This window comes from Macaca nemestrina, chromosome 13 (genome assembly GCF_043159975.1).
Source record: "Macaca nemestrina isolate mMacNem1 chromosome 13, mMacNem.hap1, whole genome shotgun sequence".
Lineage (NCBI taxonomy): Eukaryota > Metazoa > Chordata > Mammalia > Primates > Cercopithecidae > Macaca > Macaca nemestrina.
In genome coordinates this window covers 32,570,057-32,590,271 of record NC_092137.1, presented here as the reverse complement: position 1 = coordinate 32,590,271, position 20,215 = coordinate 32,570,057, and the positions used below count along the sequence as shown (strand labels likewise).

The following is a 20,215-nucleotide window of genomic DNA, read 5'->3' as shown; positions in this document are numbered from 1 at the left end:
CAAACATAAAAAGAATGAACAGCTTAGCTACAGAATGATATACTCGATTAGAAAATCTTATCTTACCTGTTGAATTACTTCTGGATATAACATGGGTAGTCTTTCAGCAATAAGAGCCAGTCCACCCATTCCTGCAAAAACTTGTAATGGTGACTGAATGGGACAGGTTTCAAGCAAAGATTCATCCAATATCCCATCCATGCATTCATCACCTGGAGTGAGAGCCTCATCTTCTGGACAGCTAGCAAGTAAGTCTCCATGATCTAGACAATAAATTACAAATAATTGAATAGGTAAGAAAGTGTATATTTTTATAATATTCTTTCATTTACAAAAGCAGGTATTATTACTGTTTTCTTGCTACTCAAAAAAGAGCACAAAACATCATTTATTTAGATATAGCTGTATTATGGCTAGATACTACAATGACCTTTAAATGACTTATGATACTACCTTCTTTAGTCTTGTTATTGGAAGAATGGTTCATGGACTAGTAGCATGGGTATCACCTGCAAGCTTGTTTGAAATGAAGAATCTCCATTTTAACACTATGACGCAGGTCATTTGTAAGCATACTGAAGTCTGAGAAGCACCGTCCTTTAGGGCATACTTATAACTTATATCCTATGTTAAAATAAGTAAGTTCTCAAAAGTACTCATAGCAAATAATATGCTCTAAAGTATCCTATTAAGAAAAATTAATGACAAAGACTTCTCTCACTGAAAACAAAAAATTATACCATATACCGTATTAGTTTAACTCTGAATCACTCACAAAAGAAAACCAAAAGATCACGTAAGGAGACCCTTTAAACATTAAAACAAAAGAGAGAAATAATTGTGCTGAAAAACTGGGCTAAAAAAATGTACCAAAATTTGCTGAAGAATATAAAAGACCAATAACTAAAGATTGAATTTTAGTCATGAAAAAGATGGTAAGTTTAAATAAGTTCATACCATACTCACACTATGAAAATTACTTATATAGCATTTATAGGAGTAAAAAATTGGAAACAACCACAACGTTTCAATGATTGGAAAACAAATAAATTTTCTTACATTTGTATAAAAAAATAGCCAATTCAAAAATGGACATTCAAAAATTTTTAAAGGAATATAAGGGCCAGGTGCGGTGGTTCATGCCTGTATCCCAGCACTCTAGGAGGCCAAGGCAGGCAGATCAGTTGTGGTCAGGAGTTACAGACTAGCCTGGACAACAAGGTAAAACCTTGTCTCTACGAAAAATACAAAAATTAGCCAGGCATGGTGGTGGGTGCCTGTAATCCCAACTACTCAGGAGGCTGAGGAAGGAAAATCACTTGAACTCGGGAGGCAGAGATTGCAATGCGCTGAGATTGCGCCTCTGCACTCCGGCCTAGGAGACAGAGCAAGACTCTTTCTCGGAAGAAAAAAAAAAAATTAACGGAATATATAAGTAAAAAACAGAAATATGTGATCCCAATTACATGAGAAAACATGTTTATATGCATGAAATGCCACTCAATATAAATTATAACTAAGTTGTAAGTTGAGTTTCTCACTTTTATTATAAAACAATTCACATAGCTCTCACAGAAATATTAGAAATTAAAGTACACGCACTCATAAAACAAATGATGTTATAAGAAGTAATGCAACTTAGTTTCCAAATGAAATCATGGCCATTTTTTATATTTACAAAAATTCAGTCATAAAACAATTATATCTTACGTTGATATAATAAAAACATAAGTCAATCAAGTCATTAGCTATAGAATCTCTGCCTCTTTGTATGACAGTGTGTAATTTTTAAAGTAGTATTACGCACATACCTTTTTCAGGGTGTAGTCTTTTATAAGAATCTGTTTTTGATAGACTTGGGTCTGTTATAACTCTTGATCCCAATTTAACAGTCAGATCTATTGAGCGGTAACCCTGAGGAAGTTTTCGGTCATATAGGAGAGTTAAAAGCTGGGCAAGTGTCATTTCAGCTGGCAATGGCTGGCCTAAAATGATATAACTAAGTTAAATCTGGAAACCAAGAAAGAAACATTTACTTGGTTTAATTATTAACTGCTTTTACTAAATTATAGGCAAGAGTTTGATTCTGAAACCAATTTCAAAACAATTAAAAAATTCAACAGCCATTAGAAAGTTTACAAAAAGTGAGTTTATTTCTGACATATAATAAACAATAACATCTACAAAGTGTTAAAAAGTCACGAGCAAAACGTAAACAAAGGAACAGACATTCCCATAAATCTGATGTGGGCCATTTTTTTCTATAAAGGGCCAGCTAATAAATACTTTAAGCTAGGGGAGCCATATAGTCTCTGTTACAACTGCTAATCTACATTGTAGCAGAGAAGCAGCTATGGACAATACACTAGTAAACGGGCATAGCTGTATTCCAACAAAAGTTTATTCCAGGCAGAAGGGGAGACTCACATCACCTAGGTAATGGGCCATGAGAAATGTCATGTCACAAGGACCTCTCCGGACAGAGGTATCCAACCCACCAGTCAAGAGTTAGTTGACCTCCACCATGAATCAACAATGTAAAGCTAAGAAGAAAAATTCCCTTGAACTGAGTTGGCAACTTCATTTTAATACAGCATGAAAATGGTGATAAAATACAGAACGGGTATCCCTCATCCAAAATGCTTGAGACTAGAACTGTTTCAGATTTCAGATTTTTTTTTTTTTTTGCATTTTCTAATATTTGCATGTACACAATGAGTTATCTTAGGGAGGGGATCCAAGTGGAAACACAAAATTTATGTTTGTGTGTATACACACATCCCTTATATACATAGCCTTAACGTAATTTTGTATAGTATTTTTGATTATTTTGTGCCTGTAATAAGGTTTGTGTACCCTGAACCATCAGAAAGCAAAGTTGTCACTATCTCAGCCACCCATGCCAACAATGTGTGACTGTTAGGCATCATCATCATTCCTGACTCTTAATCTACATGCTACTGATAGGCAATCGTTTTCTTACATTAATTCACACATTAAGTACTTAACAGTAAAAATATGACATACCATTAACAGAGTGAAAAAATAATGTGTCAGGGCAAATAAGCAGCATAGTAGCATCACCAGGATACCTGTTTCAGTTATTAAACAAAACCAACCACAGGACTGGGCATGGTGGCTCATGCCTGCAATCCCAGCACTTTTGGAGGCTGAGGCAGGTGAATCACCTGAGGTCAGAAGTTCAAGACCAGCCTGGTCAACATGGTGAAACCCTGTCTCTACCAAATATACAAAAATTAGCCAGGCGTGGTGGCGGTCACCTGTAATCCCAGCTACTCGGGAGGCTGAGGCAGGAGAATTGCTTGAACCCAGGAGGCAGAGGTTGCACTGAGCCGAGATCACGCCATTGTGCTCCAGCCTGGGCAACAAGAGTGAAACTTAATCTCAAAAAAAAAAAAAAAAGGAAAAAGCAACCACAAACAACAGCAGGCTTTCAGTCTTCACCTATGATGCTGTGTTTTTATTAAAAGGTTACTATAAACTGTGTTTTTTAGGTAAGAAGAAATATCAGAAGTAGCTAAGGGACCAGGAAGTGGATCCTACAGGGGATGAAGAGACATTCTGCTGGAAGGCTCTTAAAAATTCTTCTTGCAGAGTCATCTGCCTCATTAACATGGTTTTTAGCTCAGAAGACTCTCCTCAATTTTGAAAACTGACATGGTTTGTCATTCTGTTGTTAATGCACGCTGCCCTAGTCCTTCAATATGCCCACCATACATTTTCACCATGTCTTCTTCTATAAGCACCTTTTCTGTGGTGTTAACTTGATCTTCTTCGTCACTATCATCACCCTGATTCAAAACCATTTCAGCTATTTTACCACCAGTCAATGAATGAATAACTGAAGCATTATTATCAAAGTTGAAAACTTCTTTGACATCTACTTCTTCCAGCTTACTGCTGAACTCTGAAGGTATATTTTTTACATATGTAAGGAGGTCAGAAATCATTTTTTTTTCACTTGACATACAGAATCCTTCAAAGTCACACACAGTTCATCATTATCACTAAACATAGTTGCAGGCCAGAGGTTGTGCCAGGCATGCTCAACTGTGTCTTTGTCACTGTGTTCCAAGTATTGGCAACAACATATATGGCATTCTTTAAACTCCTTTCGAAAATTTTCTGTACCCATGCCTCTGTTCACTGCTGTCAACATGCTGTTCAAGAAAGGGGATTTATATTTTCTGTTCATTGATCTGAAGATACCCTGGTCACATGGCTGAATTAATGAAGTCACATTTGGGGGAAAGTACACAGCATAAACATTAGTTTCGAGATTTTTAGCTGGAGGATGAACTGGGGGATATCAAGTAATAATAAACTCCTACATCGTTCAGTCTAGCTTACGGGCAATACATACAAGTCACTGGTACAAAATGTTTATGAAACCAATCAGAAAAGATGTCTGTGGTGATCCATACCTTTGTGTCAGCGTAACCATGGACTGGTAAGAAATTCACTCCTTGAAAACAGCAAGTGTGAAAGGTTTTGCCTATCAGAGCGTGTTTGTACTTATGTATGCCAGTTGCATTAGCACATCCCAGGACAGTTATTCTGTCCTTGGTATCCTTAATTCCTGGAGAGGCTGTCCCATCAACTGTAGTCCAGTGTCTTTTTTGGGACAATAACACCAGAACAGTGATATTTCATCAGCATTATAAACTGTTCTGGCAGCAGATTTTCATCAGCCATGACTTTGGCAAATTTATCAAAGAACTTCTCCATTGCTTCATGATCATTAGATGCTTTATCACCAATCTTTAAAAATGTAATATCATATCTTCTCTTAAACTTCTGCAACCAGTGTGTTGAATATTCACAGTCCCTTTCAACATTCAGTTCATCATGATAGATCGTTACTTGTTTCATGATCAGCATACCATTAAGAGGCACATGTTCACTGCCAACACTGATGGATTCACTATTTCAATACACAATCAATATGTTCATGTTTAGCTTTATGAAGTGCTTTTTCTGTTTTTCATTAACCTCTATTCACCACTTGCAGCACAGAACATCAATGTTTGTTCAGGTCATATATGGTGGTCATTCCAACACCATACTCTCTTGAAAGATGTTTCACACTTACATTGATGTCCAGTTTCTCCAATAGCTTGTTTTTCTGTGCTACAGATAAACATAAATACTTCCTCTTTTTATTACTATTATCCATAGGGGCATCTGGGGCCTTTTTGAAATTTCCAACACCACAGAGCAAAAAAACAGTTATGCACATACATGTTGGCACCATATGGGGCATCGTGGGAAACCTGCTGTTGGCACGTCTGGCATGCACATGTGCAATTTTGTTACCCACTGTGGATATGTAGGGGAGAATCGAGCATGCTAAAAAATACCTGAAGGGGGCTGGGAAGGTCTTTTTCCTCTTGCGGACGCTGAATAAACTGTGTGTTGTGTACCTGTGTTTAGACTGCAACCGTCATATGAGGTCAGATGTGGAATTTTCTACTTGTGTCATGTCAGCACTCAAAAAGTATCAGACACTGAATTTTTGGATTAGGGATGCTCAACCAGTTATCACCTTGAACAACAGACAGGATAGTGCTCAATAAATTTGTTTTATCTGGGAAGAACATAAGGCTTAACTACCAGTGGTCTAAGAGTTCCACTGCTTGAACTAGTCCTACAAATTTGCCCCATGATGTTTCCTAAATAACTTGTCATGAACTCTCTAAATATTTATTTCATCAATCATTTCATGGCACACTGACAGAAAAACTTAGAAAACCAGTGAAATAGAAATATAAAACTTGACAGTGTTAAACAGGACATGTAATAGATTACTACTTTGCTCTCACTTCTCTTCAGAGGAACTGTATGGAAGAGGAAGTCTCACTAACTCATTGATCTCATCAATGGCACCTGATTAAAATGATTTTGGTGATTGTGCCTCTGATTTACATAGTTTTAAGGATACTAAAATTTCTTTGATGTTTATTAATTGTGGAATATTACCTGCCAAGAGTTTGTGAAACAGGTGAAACACTGGGACAGTAATTATTTTGTTGGCAGCCTCTGCTCCTGAAGTACTTCCTATTTTATCAGGTATTGTCCTCCCCCTCCTGGATGGTGGGCGAGGTGGTGTAGCTGACACAGCACGTTTAGACTGAGACTTCAGCCCTAAAAGAAAAGGATCAGTAAGATTCTACATAGTCAACACACCAATATGAAGGAAAACAGTGTTTTTAAAATATTTTCATAAGGCATGCATTCCTAGCTAATGTCAAAAGACAGAAATGTTCTTTCTAATCCAATATCTAATCTCTCAATTCTATTCATCCTTCATGACAATAAATAAGTAATTTTGGCATTGCATCTGTAACTATTTTCCTAAACAGTAAAAACTACAGCTAGTTGCTATAATCTCTGAAATACAGATGACAATCCATTTAGTGGAAATTGGAAAAAAAAAAATAAAAAGATAAAAATCTAGTATTAAAACATCATTACAAGTCAGCTTTGTATGTTAGTACATTGTATTACATAAATTTCCTATAACTAAAATAGTAGTATTTTATAGAAACCCAAACAAAATCAAGATTATAAAAAACAGAAAGCATACCAGAGGCAACAACAACACTGTAATTGTCTTGAAATCCATTTTCCGCTTTAACTTTTTCTTTCTCTTCATGGTTTTTCTTTTCTTTGTCATCTTTTTGTTCACTAATTAATTTAGCTGTGATACTTGGAGTATCTGTAAGAAGATATTATCTAAAATACACTGCTTTTCCAAATCATTAAGAAGGGAAATAATAAATATTTCAGAGAAAGATTATGCAAGATAGTATTTTCCTTAATACTAAGGCAATATAAAGGAATTTAGGAGAAATAACATGAGGTAATGGCCTGATATCTAATCTTTACTGACATTGATGAAGAAGACTCACCACTGTACTTAAGCCAGAATATTTAAGTTCTAATCTTTATAAAGTATTACATAATTTTAATGGTACCACCTCCAGAAACAATAAAAACCAGTAGCATGAAAACTTGCTTTATTTTAGCCATAGTTCAATGTGCTTGGCAACTGCATCTAATTCAGTCCTCACAACGTAGAAATCAAGAAAGAATGTTATTTTCAAAATGAAGAAACAGCCTTAGAAAGGCTACTGATATAATCTGTAGATGGCAAATATGGGACTCAAGTGCAAGATTTAGTCTACAGCATTAAACTAGACTTCTGCTTATACTGCAAATGAAAGTATAAAGGAACAAATTTCTGTGACCAATTTCCTGTTCTGTTAATTTTTATTTAGGCCAAACACAGGAATCTTAGACAACAAAATAATGTGTTTTAAAATTTAAAGTGTTTTACTTTAAAAAATGAGTATTAAGGGCTTTCATAGATTGTTATTACTCTCTGAATATTTCTTTCATTACTATGGCATATAGCACACCACTAAAAATTATAAAATAAATGGGTGATCATATGTGATTTAGTTATTAAGAAATTTAAAGGCTCAATGAATTGTTTTGAAATCATAATTTTTTTCACTGTATAACTATTATCAATTCTCCAATTGTCTCTCTCTCTTTTATTTTTAGACAAGGTCTCGCTGTGTCACCCAGGCTGGAGAGCAGTGGTGTGTGTAATCACGGTTCACTGCAGCCTCAACATCCCAGGCTCAAGTGATCCTCCCACCTCAGCCTTGCAGGTAACTGAGACCACAGGCACATGCCATGAATTTCTGTATTTTTAGTAGAGAGGAGGTTTCGTCATCTTGCGCAGACTGTTGTCGATCTCTTGGGCTCAAGCCACCTGCCTGCCTCAGCCTACTAAAGTGCTGGGATTACAGGCATGAGCCACTGCATCTACCTCAATTCTCTTTTTACTTCCCTAATTTAACACAATTATGATCCAGTCTTTTATGTTAAAAAAGTTGAGATAATAAAACAATAAACAACATTTTTTGCAATAACTCCCATTTTATAGTTTTTAGTATATGAAAGTGATTTCAATTTATACAGCTTGTTAATACTAATTGCTAATTGCCTATAGACAGTTTTGTGAAGTAAAAAATTTTATACACATTGCAAATGCATGGTGCAACAATACATTTTACTTTCTAACAAAAACAACCAAGCAACCAAAAGTGGCAAACATACTGACACAGGTCAGAGTGAAACATTTAAATAATAAGAAATTCACAAAGTTAATTCATAGCATAATCAGGTAAGAAAAACACATAAAGAATATTAGGTAATAATTTACTTAGTGCAATTAGAAGTTTAGCCAATTTTCATTTATTACTCTTATTTCAAAAGTAAGTATAAAGAATAAAAGCCATTCAAACACTGAAAAAAGTTTTCTCAACCTCCTTTTAAAACTGCTCTGGTTTCTAATATTAATTTCATTTTTTATTTTTTATTACAAATTTCTGTTTTATTTTTTTCTCTGTACTTGAATGGATGCAAAAAGCTGCTCTGTTTTAGAATTCCACTTCTGGCCAAGAAGGAATTATAAGGATTAGGTTCATTCTCCCACCTGAAATAACCATTAACTAGAAATACATATTAATAATACTTTTCAGACCCTGAGCATCAGGCAGGGCAGGGCAGTGATGCCTGGGTGAGAGGAAACCAATGAGACGACCTCTAGGATTGTGTGAGCTGTCTGGAAAAGAATTCCTAAGTCACAGCTCAGCACAACCTAGGTGTCACCCTAGACTGAGGATACAAGAGCCGGGAATCCAGGAAGAGGAGATCCGCATCTATGCAGATTTGCATCTAGAGATCTGGAGATCCCTGAATCTCCAAAGATCTATATAGGGTCTTCAAGACTTCAAATGTACTGATGAACATATGTGAGCAAACCACTGAAGGCCAGCAAAGGTACTACAGAAAAGCAGCAGGGCAAACAACCCCAGGGTTTCAGGGAGTAAAATGCTTTGTGTTCTTAGACATCTAGTGAATTCCTAACAGAGTACTCACAAGGACAGAGCCTTAATAGTGGGGTCAAATGGGATTTAGAAATGCATTTTCAAACCTGGTACTTTAATTCTACTCTAATGTAGTACATATTTAAAGGTAAAATTCATTAAAATTAAAAATTCAATTTAAAAATTTAGTTTCTTAGTCTCCTTGCATGTGCTTAACAGTCACCAAACTAGACAACACTGGTTTATAAAAAAAATACCAATAATTACAGTAAGTCTGGCCTTAGATTAAAAGCTGCTCTGATCCTACTTACAAAGATTAAAAGCAAGTCTAAAAGCAACAAACTGTTTTCAAATAATATCTTTACATTTCATGAAAAAATAAAATACGTATATTAGAATACAAAATATTTAGCACCCCAAAAAGTAAAATTTACATTGTCTGGCATCCAAGAAAATTCTCCAGGCAAATAAAGAAGCGAAAACATACAATCCATAAGGAAGAGAAAAATAATACAAACAGACTACTATGTTCAAGAAAGTTGAAGAAAATCTATATACTTTCAGTAAGGACAAGGAGATATAAAAGTTCTAACAGATCAGACACAGGAAATTATCTAAAATTTAAAAATAGAGAAAAAAAATGATAGGGGGAAAAGAGGAAACACAGATTTGGGGAGGTGTCAAACAACTTCGCATAGCCTAATAAGTGAGTAACTGTAATTATAAAAAAAGGGGAGGCAATTATTGAATAAATAATTGCCAAAATATTTCCAAATTTAGTGAAATATAAAACACACAGATTCAAGAAATTCAATAAACTCTAATCATAAGAAATGTGAAGAAAAAATTGTAAGGCACACAATCATCATACTGCTTAAAACCAGTGACAGAAATTTGTAAAAGCAAACAGACTGACACATAAAGGTTACTATTTGAAAGTAATATTGTTGGCCTGGTATGGTGGCTCATGCCTGTAATCTCAGCACTTTGGGAGGCTAAGGAAGGCAGATCACTTGAGGCCAGGAGTTTGACATCAGCATGGCCAATACGACAAAACCCCATCTCTATTTAAAAAAAAAAAAAAATTAGCCAAGTGTGGTGGCATGCACCTGTAATCCCAGCTACTCTGCAGACTGAGGCAGGAAAATTGCTTGAACCTGGGAGGCGGAGGTTGCAGTGAGCCAAGATCACGCCACTGCACAGCCAGGGGGACAGAATCCCAGCTACTCTGCAGACTGAGGCAGGAAAATTGCTTGAACCTGGGAGGCGGAGGTTGCAGTGAGCCAAGATCACGCCACTGCACAGCCGGGGGAACAGAGTGAGACTCCATCTCAAAAAAAGAAAGAAAAAAAAAAAAAGACAGTGATAGAGAAAATAATAGGTCACTTCCTTTTTGGCTAGTTTTCATATTCTCTTGTCTTTGCCTTTTTTTTTTTTTTTTTTTTTTTTGAGATGAGGTCTTGCTATGTTGCCTAGGTGGTCTGGAACTCATGGGCTCAAGTAATGCAGAGAAAGACTCCATCTCAAACAAACAAACAAAAGAAAGTAATACTGTCAAAAGCTATAGATAGTAGGTAAATTTACGGAGGCAATACTTCTGAATTACTTATTCTTATACATGTTGATATAATATAAACATACAAGTCAATATATCATAAAATATGGCTAAAGAGTATAAATCCACTTCAAAGAACCAAAAAAAATTGCCAAATAGAGGTTGCACTCAGCACATATAACTTTTGAGGTAGTGTACTTCCAAAGCAATTAGCTTTATTTTTGTGCAATATAGAAAACTATTTTGTAAAATATTTTGAATGCTAGAATGTTTTAGAATAGCATTCTTCCACAGTAAAGACTAAAATGTTCAATTTTCAGTTATTTTGTATTAGAATGTCTACTTTTGCACTTCAAGTTAAACATATGAAATATCAATATCAATAACTGAGCTTTAGTGCTCTTCTCCACTTTCTTCATTTATTTAACTTTGTTTGTATGTTTTTTGAGAGTGTCTCGCTGTGTCGTCCAGGCTGAAGTGCAGTGGTGCAATCTCGGCTCACCGTAACCTCCACCTCTAGGGTTCAAGTGATTCTCCTACCTCAGTCCCCCAAGTAGCTGGGACTACAGGTGCACGCCATCATGCCCAACTAATTTTTGTATTTTTAGTAGAGGTGGGTTTCACCATCTTGGCAAGGTTGGTCTCAAACTCCTGACCTAAGGTAACGCACCTGCCTTGGCCTCGTAAAGTGCTGGGATTACAGGCGTGAGCCATCATGCCCAGCCTATTTATTTGATTTTTAATTTTCATTTTTCTTCATCATGTAGAAGGGACAATTTCAGGAAACTGACAGAAAATACCCTCTAACATCAAATTTTCAAAAAAGTTTCTCTGTAACAGATAGGGCAGTCATTTTCAAATAATTTTTTTAAATATTTATAATAGTATGCTAACAACTTGTAAGTTGTAAACCGGTAGGAAAGAATTATGATTTTATGCATACACAGGTTAGACACAGTGATTGTAAAGCAGAAAACAATCTTGCCTACCTATAGTGATTACATCCATTCACATGGTTTCACTTACCATCTATGTATGGTAACAACTCCCAAATCTCTTCAACTCTTTCTCTGGGCTTCAGATTTGTATTTTAAACTGATAAATAGACATTTTCAACTTTTTTCTTAGATACTCCTATTACTGCTTCAGTTCACAGCTTCCATTAAAAATTTAGGTCCCTTCTTATATATACAGATAGAAATATACCTACTTACATTTATGTTATAACACAAGCAGACATTTCTAGTTTATTTTAGAAGCTGACAACAGACATAAGATCACAACTATCTTGTGGGGTGGAATGTCTATCTTGCTCATGTTTATCATCTTAGGACAAATTTGTGCTTGCACTTTGCAGATGCTCAATAAATTCACTCACTGATTAATTAGAATTTCAGAAAGGCAATACACTCCAACTATCTAAAGTTGATATGGGCCAGGCGCAGTAGCTCACACCTGTAATCCCAGTACTTTGGGAGGCTGAGGCGGGAGGATCACTTGAGGTCAAGAGTTCGAGATCAGTCTGGCCAACATGGTGAAACTAAATATACAAAAAAATTAGCTTGGCATGGTGGCACAGGCCTGTAATGCCAGCTACTTGGGAGGCTGAGGCAGGAGAATTGCCTGAGCATGGGAGGCAGAGGTTGTGGTGAGCCAAGATCATTCCACTGCACTCCAGCCTAGGTGATAGGGTGAGACTCCCCTCTTGAAAATAAATAAATACATAAAATAAAAAGTTGATATGCCTTTGTCATCAAAACCTGCTTTTTAAAAAAGTATTCCATATGTTGTTTAAAGGTATCATCCTGTAAAATACAGGCAAGAACCTAGGAGAAAATGTTCTCTCTGCTTTATTCACTGACTACAATAAACAATAAGGTCACTAGTCAATTCTACCTACTCCATTTATGTCTTGATCACTGATCACCATCTTCAATTTAGTAAATGTTTATTAATTAGAATCTTGCTATTCAACCTAATATCCTGCAATTCATCTAATATAAAATGACCAGATGGTTTATTGTGAGAACATGCCATCAATGATTTGTCTGTATTTCTAGCTGCCCATTTGTCACAGTGATACTTTAAACCATAAAATTAGGGGTGCCTAAATGTATTTTACATTTTGTCCACTTGACTGGCTTCTTACTTATGCTTCAAACTATAAAGATGTCATGAACTTTTCTAGTCATTAATGGTTACCAAGTGGATGCAGAAATAAAGTTATAAAAACAATAAACCTCCATATATATGAAACATAAAGTTAAAGAAAAACTAATACTTAAATCTGACTTGCCTGACACTCTGTCAAGAACATCTGATAATGTTGTTGAGACTGGCAAATGAAGAGTACGGAATTTGTGGCCTGCTCCATACATTGGATGCTGGATGACGTGGCTAGTAGCATTAATTCTACCTTTGTACAGCTGAAAATCAAGAAATCAAAGAAATCAGGAAGTAACTTTTTGGAATACATATTGTTATAAAAAAATCTCAAAAGCACCTAAGAATAAAATACTCAATAAATACTACAAGATATAATTAATTTAGATATGGCATATTTGTCATGATTTGTTGGTCAACTTTTGCATTATCACTCTGTACCTAATATTTTTTCATTTTTTTCCACAAATCAAACTATAGTACTCAGGGTAAGGTAAAATTATGTTATTCCTAGGCATGAGGGAGAGTGCTATTCTGAAATTGTCAAGTTCTGCCATTAGGTACAAAAGCTGTGCTAGTTTCAGTTTGCTACATTAGAAGTTAGAACATAGAAGATAACTGCAGCTCTGATATGAAATTATAAAATACATGTATACACAGCCAATAATTAAGTGTTAAATACTCACTGGACATGGAGACTGAAGAAACATTGTCACTTTCTCATCTTCCAGCATCAACTGTAAAAATAATCTTCGTATAAACCCTGAAATGTTCCCAGATGTTGGAAGGTTCCCTCTTTGAGGAGATGTCTGAAATAGTTCACAAAGAACCTGGCAAGACAAAATATTTAAAAAGTTAAATGCAAGATTTATATGCAGCTTTTTATTTTGAAAGATAAAAAGGAAATAGAAAATATGAATTAAGTTTATTTTAACATATCAAATCAGCAATTAAAGAACAAATGTCTCTGGGGGTCTAGGGTTTAAGATTTTTTTTTTTTTTAAGGAGGAAAGAAATGATTTTATCTTAAAATATATGAATACTGAAGGAGATAAAAGTGTAAGAAACGTATCCAGGGTTAGAAAAAATTACTACTAAAGGGTGTGCACATAATGAATACCTAGCATAATGAACTTCTGTTAACTTTAGTCAATATTGGTGTGGTTATGAAATATGAAAATAAAAATTATGAAAAAAGTACATTAAAAATATGTAACAAGGCCAAGCATGGTGGGTCACGCTGGTAATCTCAGAACTTTGGGAAACTAAGAGAAGAGATCACTTGAGCCGAGGAATTTCAGACCAGCCTAGGCAACATGGTGAAACCCTATCTCTACCCACCCCCCAACCAAAAGAAAATTAGTTGGGCGTGGTGGCATGTGCCAGTAGTCCCAGCTACTTGGGAGGCTGAGGCAGGACTGCTTGAGCCCAAAAGTTTCAGTGAGCCGTGATTGTGCAACCGCTCTACAGGCCTGGGCAATAGAGATCCTGCCTCACCCCACCCCCAAAATATATATAAAGCCTTAATAAGAAACCAAAAGAGAAATCAATGGGACACAAAGAGTTCATGCTACCCAGAAGCACAAACCAAATTTTCAAATACCTAGAATCATGCCCTCGGGTGAAGCTGGTAATTTAAGCATTTTCTTCTAATATGCATATTTAGCAGCGATATTTTCCCAGTAATTAATTACTACAGGCAGTAAAATATCTTTCTCTTCTTCTTCTGTTTTGTTTTGCTTGTTGTTGAGACAGGATCTTGCTCTGTCACTCAGGCTGGAGGGCAGTGGTGTGATCTCAGCTCACTACAGCCTCAACCTCCTGGGCTCAAGTGATCCTCCCACCTCAAGCCTCCTGAGTAGCTGGAACCAAAGGTGCATATCACCGTGCCCGGCTAATTTTGGTTATGATTTCTTTTTTTGGTAGGGAGGAGGTTTTGCCATGTTGTCCAAGCTGGTCTCAAACTAAGCTCAAGTGTTCTACCCACCTTGGCTTCCCAAAGTGCTGAGATTATAGGTATAAGCCACAGCACCCAACCTGCCCTTCTTCTTAATAAAACTAACTCCTTCAATATTTTATAAAAATTACAATATCTATTTTTCTAGGTACTACTAAAATTTGACTTGAATGAGCACTATTAAATAAGAAGGGGAAAAGTTATTTACCAGTGTCTACCATATCTCATATAGGCTCTATGCTAGGTACGTTATACAAATTAAAATATTTAACCATCTCAAAAAAATCCTTGAGGCAGGTATTGCTAGCCCCATTTTATAAGATTAACCCATATGCCCAAGGTCACATGAGGTAGCCAACAGCAAAATTTGGCAAACAGCTAACTAGAATTACTCTTGAAATAATTCTACCTTTCAGGATTTTTTGGGGCCACATAGACATAATATATGATAAATTATCTTCCACTTTTTTTTTTTTTTTTTTTTTTTTGAGATGGAGTCTCGCTCTGTTGCCCAGGCTGGAGTGCAGTATGATAAATTATCTTCCACTTTTTTTTTTTTTTTGAGACAGAGTCTCACTTTGTCACCCAGGCTGCGAGTGCAGTAGTGCAATTTTGGCTCACTACAACCACCACCTCCCTGGTTCAAGCAATTCCTCTGCCTCAGGCTCCCGAGTAGCTGGGATTCCGGGTGATTGCCACCACACTCGGCTAATTTTTTTGTATTTTTAGTAGAGACAGGGTTTCATCATGTTGGCCAGACTGGTCTTGAACTCCTGCCCTCAGGCAATCTGCCCACCTCAGCCTCCCAAAGTGCTGGGATTACAGGCGTGAGCCACCACACACAGTCTATCTTCCACATTTTGTATGTGATTTATGTGGAGTCTCCTATCTGAAACCTAATCTAATGCCCATGTAAAGAGATGCAAACTATCAGTATGGCAATCTCGTTACACAAAAATACAATGCCTCAATGCACATACAGTATTCAGTGACCAGCGTCAATACTGTTCCAGCAGCTGAAATTTTTTCGTGGTCTTTTTCTTTTTGTTTGTGGAAATTTTTTAAAACAAGGGTTGTATGATCCAGCTAGGATCCCAATGCATTTGCCAGTCATCTCATTATAAAGAAGTGATTCAAGTGACAGCATATTTTGAGGGGGAGAAAGGAGATATCAGTACTTTATAGTTTAAATTCGGATCCTTAAAAGCACTCAACACCTACCAAATTTACTTATTTATTTATTTATTTATTTTTAATCTTTTTTTATTTTTTTTTTTGAGACGGAGTCTCGCTCTGTCGCCCAGGCTGGAGTGCAGTGGCCGGATCTCAGCTCACTGCAAGCTCCGCCTCCCGGGTTTACACCATTCTCCCGCCTCAGCCTCAGCTGGGACTACAGGAGCCCGCCACCTCGCCCGGCTAGTTTTTTGTATTTTTTAGTAGAGACGGGGTTTCACCTTGTTAGCCAGGATGGTCTCGATCTCCTGACCTCGTGATCCGCCCGTCTCGGCCTCCCAAAGTGCTGGGATTACAGGCTTGAGCCACCGCGCCTGGCCACCTACCAAATTTTTTATCACCTGGCATTTATACATGGCCCTTTCTTATGTAATACAACAACTAAAACATAAGTTAGTTTTTCTCTTACCTGTGCCATCAGCTTTTGATTATTTGGATGGCATGAAATGCACTGCAGAAAGAATGCAACAGTTGCATTCTCAATTGCTGTGCGCTGTTGAGTAGTCAATCCTGTTGTAGCAGCTGAAGAAAGAGAAGCTGATCTTGCACTGGTCTGTTGTGCACCTAAATTATGGCTTCCAGAAGTGGACCCAGAGTGACACAATAAAAACAGAAGTGCTGTCCAGAGTGGATTCACTTCAGAACCACCAAGCCAATCTTTCATAATATGGCTATTGCCAACTTCTGTCAAAAACCTAAGAATAGGAGCAACTAGGTCTGCCGTGATGGGCATCTTATTACATTGTTGTGGAACATGATGGCGTCTGAGTTTGTCCTGGGAAATATCTATTGACTGAGCAATGCTTTCTGAGTTAGAAATGTGGCTAAAGCAGAAACTAGCCAGACTCCTCACAAGAAGAGAAGGCAAACCTGAGTCTAGTAATTGTTTAATAGCTTCAGGAGATTGAGAAGAGGAAGCAAGGGTAGCCAAATGTGATTCAGTTAATGCGAGAGGTGCTTGTGCATTTTTAGAGTCATCTGTTAAAGATGAACTAAGATCCTGCTTTTTGCTATCATCTGTCATGGACAGTCCATGGTGACATTGCACTGGAGGAGGGGTAATTCCCATCCAGCCCATGAGCAAAGAAAAATAGTTTGGGTGTACGTGACACATTGAGCAAAGTAGACTGTCAACAGCTTTCTTCAAAACCATATTGCAGGGAAGAGACATGGACCAATTAAAAAGTAACCTAGAAAAATAAGAGATATCATATTAATGATACAAGTTTATTTTTAGAAGAAACTGTTTCAAATACTTCTATTATAGTTCAATCTATACTCTGACACATTATATACTTTATTTGACATTGAGTAACATAACATTGTAAGATTTAAGACTGCATATATATGTATGTATATATATATTTAAAATTTAAGAATGTAGGTACACTGGAAGTTGAGTTAGACTCGTAAATGAGTACAGAAAATCAAGTAAACTATTTTAAAATGGTTCTACCGTTCTGTGTGACCTAAAAAAGTCATGTAGAGAAACAAACAAAAAAGATCATGCCAAAGAAATGGTTGACGTTAAATTCTGCATGACAAATGGCTTAAATTCATGTTTGCAAATAAAAAACTATCAGTGAGGCTCAGTAATTAAGTCATGGATTATGCCAACTGCTAAGGCCAAATATGATGACCTACTAAAGATCAATAGGCCCACTTTTTATGTGTCACAGGAACTCTTCAAAAATATATTCTGCTGCAGACTTAACAGTTACCTATCAGTAAGTTCAGCAAAGACTTAGCTAAATATGGTGAAGAAACATGGGTAAATAAAAACTACTTGTCAAAAGGACAATCTAGAAAAGTCTCAAATTTTCTAGCTTTACATCTTTGTTCTTTTTTGAGATGACATCTTGCTCTGTTGCCCTGGCTGCAGTGCCAGTGGTGCCATCATCATAGGTAAATGTGGCCTCTAACTCCTGGGTTCAAGTGATCCGCCCACCACAGCCTCCCAAGTAACTAGGGCTAGAGGAATGTACCACCATGCCTGGCAAATTTTTAAATTTTTTGTAGAGATTTGGTCTATCTATTTTGGCCAGTCTGGCGTCAAACTCCTAGTTTCAAGTGATCCTCCCATCTCAGCTCCCCAAAGTTATTTTTTTTGAGACGGAGTCTCGCTGTGTTGCCCAGGCTGGGGTACAGTGGCGTGAGCTCAGCTCACTGCAACCTCTGCAGACTCAAACAATTCTTGCGCCTCAGCCTCCAAAGTAGCTGGGACCACAGGTGCATGTCACCATGTCTGGCTGACTTTTTTTTTTGAGACGGAGTCTTGCTCTTATCGCCCAGGCAGGAGTGCAATGATGCAATCTTACCACACTGCAACCTCCGCCTCCCAGGTTCAAGTGATCCTCCTGCCTCAGCCTCCGGAGTAGCTGGGATTACAGATGCACACCACCACGTCAGCCTAATTTTTTTATTTTTAGTAGAGACGGGGTTTCACCATGTTGGCCAGGCTGGTCTCAAACTCCTGACCTCGTGATCTGCCCACCTCGGCCTCCCAAACTGCTAGGGTTACAGGCGTGAGCCACTGCACCCAGCTTTCTGACTTCTGCCTTTTTGTACAGACGTTTCGCCACGTTGCCCAAGCTGGTCTTGAACTCCTGACTCAAGTGATCTTCCCTCCTAGGCCTCCACAGTGCTGGGATTACAGGTGTGAGCCACCACGCCCCGCCCCAAAGTTGTCTAGTTGTACTTTCCTGCCACAGTTGTACATTAAAGATAATATAATCTGGTGGGAAAATTTGCAACTGAGAATAAACACTACGAACCACAGAACCATCTACATTAAGCATAATTTTAGGTTAAAAAAAAAAGGCAGTACTGCTAATGTATCTTCTTAAAACACAAAAATAAATTAATATTTGTTTGACAATTCATTTCAAAAGTATACCTGATTATATTTGCTACTTTTAAAATATTACGTTTCTCCGAATAAACATGTAAAATATTCTATCAAGTAAACACTAACTGATCTAGTACTAGGGGGAAAAAAAAAGGATTTCACAAATCATACTTACTCAAAGAGCTCTTGGTCCAAGAGTGCTGGTAAGTCGTATTCTACAAGCAGCTCATAACTATGCCACAGAATGGCTGCCACACAGTGCAAATGAGAAGGAGATGGCATCAGAAGACCATACTCTATTGTTGAGGAGTTAGGACACATGTAGTTCATCCTGCCACTTCTCTTCATAGCAGCCACTCTTGCAGAATCACTAACCCATTTTAACAAGGCCTGAATTCTTAAATGAAGAAAATGAATTCATATAACCAACTATAGCGCAAATGGCATATAGATAAACACCATCTCTGCATGGTGAGTAGGGTATTTATGAGAATAATATACCAATTGTTCATGATTGTTTTAATCTAAAATGGGGAAAAAAGGAAATCAGCAACAACGACATAGTAGTTTCAGTTCCAATTTTCCAATAACCTTACCAATTTCAACCATCAAAAGGTTTGAGATAACACACTAGAACAGTGATCTGGGGCTAATTCTTCTTTGTGCAAAGTCTCCTGAAATACAGCATGTTTCACATCCCTGAACCCTAGCATTAAACACTAGTAATAGCCACCCACACTCATTCATTCTGCAACAGAATATACCCTCAACACTTACTTATATATTTTAAGTATAATTTTTATAAGATGGAAATTAAGCTTTATTTATTTTCTCTGCATAGTACTTTTAAAAACACAGGTATCTGTGATTTAGAACTGACATTAATAACAAGATTATAGGTCAAGTACCACACTAATCTCAATCCTCTGGAGCTGGGAACCAGTAAAACACAACCCAATTTTGAACCACTACCTGGGAGCAAAAGACTTTTTAAAGCAACAATACTATAGAGTTTTGGGCCGGGCGCGGTGGCTCACGCCTGTAATGCTAGCACTTTCAGAGGCTGAGGCGGGCGGATCACAAGGTCAGACGATCAAGACCATCCTGGCTAACACGGTGAAAACCCGTCTCTACTAAAAAATACAAAAAATTAGCTGGGCGTAGTGGCAGGCGCCTGTAGTCCCAGCTACTCCAGAGGCAGAGGCAGGAGAATGGTGTGAACCCGGGAGGTGGCACTTGCAGTAAGCCGAGATTGTGCCACTGCACTCCAGCCTGGGCAGAGCGAGACTGCATCTCAAACAAACAAACAAACAAAAAAACTATAGAGTTTGTACAAAAAACAAATGGGATGAGATTTCTCAAGTTCTTAAAACATTCTGTTTACATTTACTTTATTTTCCTTCAATTTCTATTTCAGAATATAAGATTCTTGGCTTCACACTAAAAGCAATGGGGACAGGAAGGTATATAATACTAATTCTGAAAGATAAGACTCTTAAACTTTCGATTTTACATCATGGGGAATAAAGAGAATT

The 20,215-nt window shown here is 37.1% G+C and overlaps 1 protein-coding gene across 10 annotated transcripts in view; it reads right to left on the bottom strand.

The window, feature by feature from the left end:
- LOC105464812 (baculoviral IAP repeat containing 6) overlaps window positions 1–20,215 on the bottom strand; it is a 259,579-nt gene that overhangs the window by 86,275 nt on the left and 153,089 nt on the right. For all 10 annotated transcript variants that reach the window (XR_011611589.1, XM_071076482.1, XM_071076475.1 and 7 more), the window contains 8 exons: window positions 18,856–19,077; window positions 16,242–17,022; window positions 13,329–13,472; window positions 12,776–12,905; window positions 6,608–6,739; window positions 6,001–6,165; window positions 1,812–1,985; window positions 67–263 (listed from right to left, as the gene is read on the bottom strand). Coding sequence is in view for 9 of the 10 variants with exons in the window: in XM_071076482.1 (XP_070932583.1) it covers window positions 67–263; window positions 1,812–1,985; window positions 6,001–6,165; window positions 6,608–6,739; window positions 12,776–12,905; window positions 13,329–13,472; window positions 16,242–17,022; window positions 18,856–19,077 (1,945 nt within the window). In the remaining variant the exon portion in view is untranslated. The remainder of the gene's footprint in view (window positions 1–66; window positions 264–1,811; window positions 1,986–6,000; window positions 6,166–6,607; window positions 6,740–12,775; window positions 12,906–13,328; window positions 13,473–16,241; window positions 17,023–18,855; window positions 19,078–20,215) is intronic.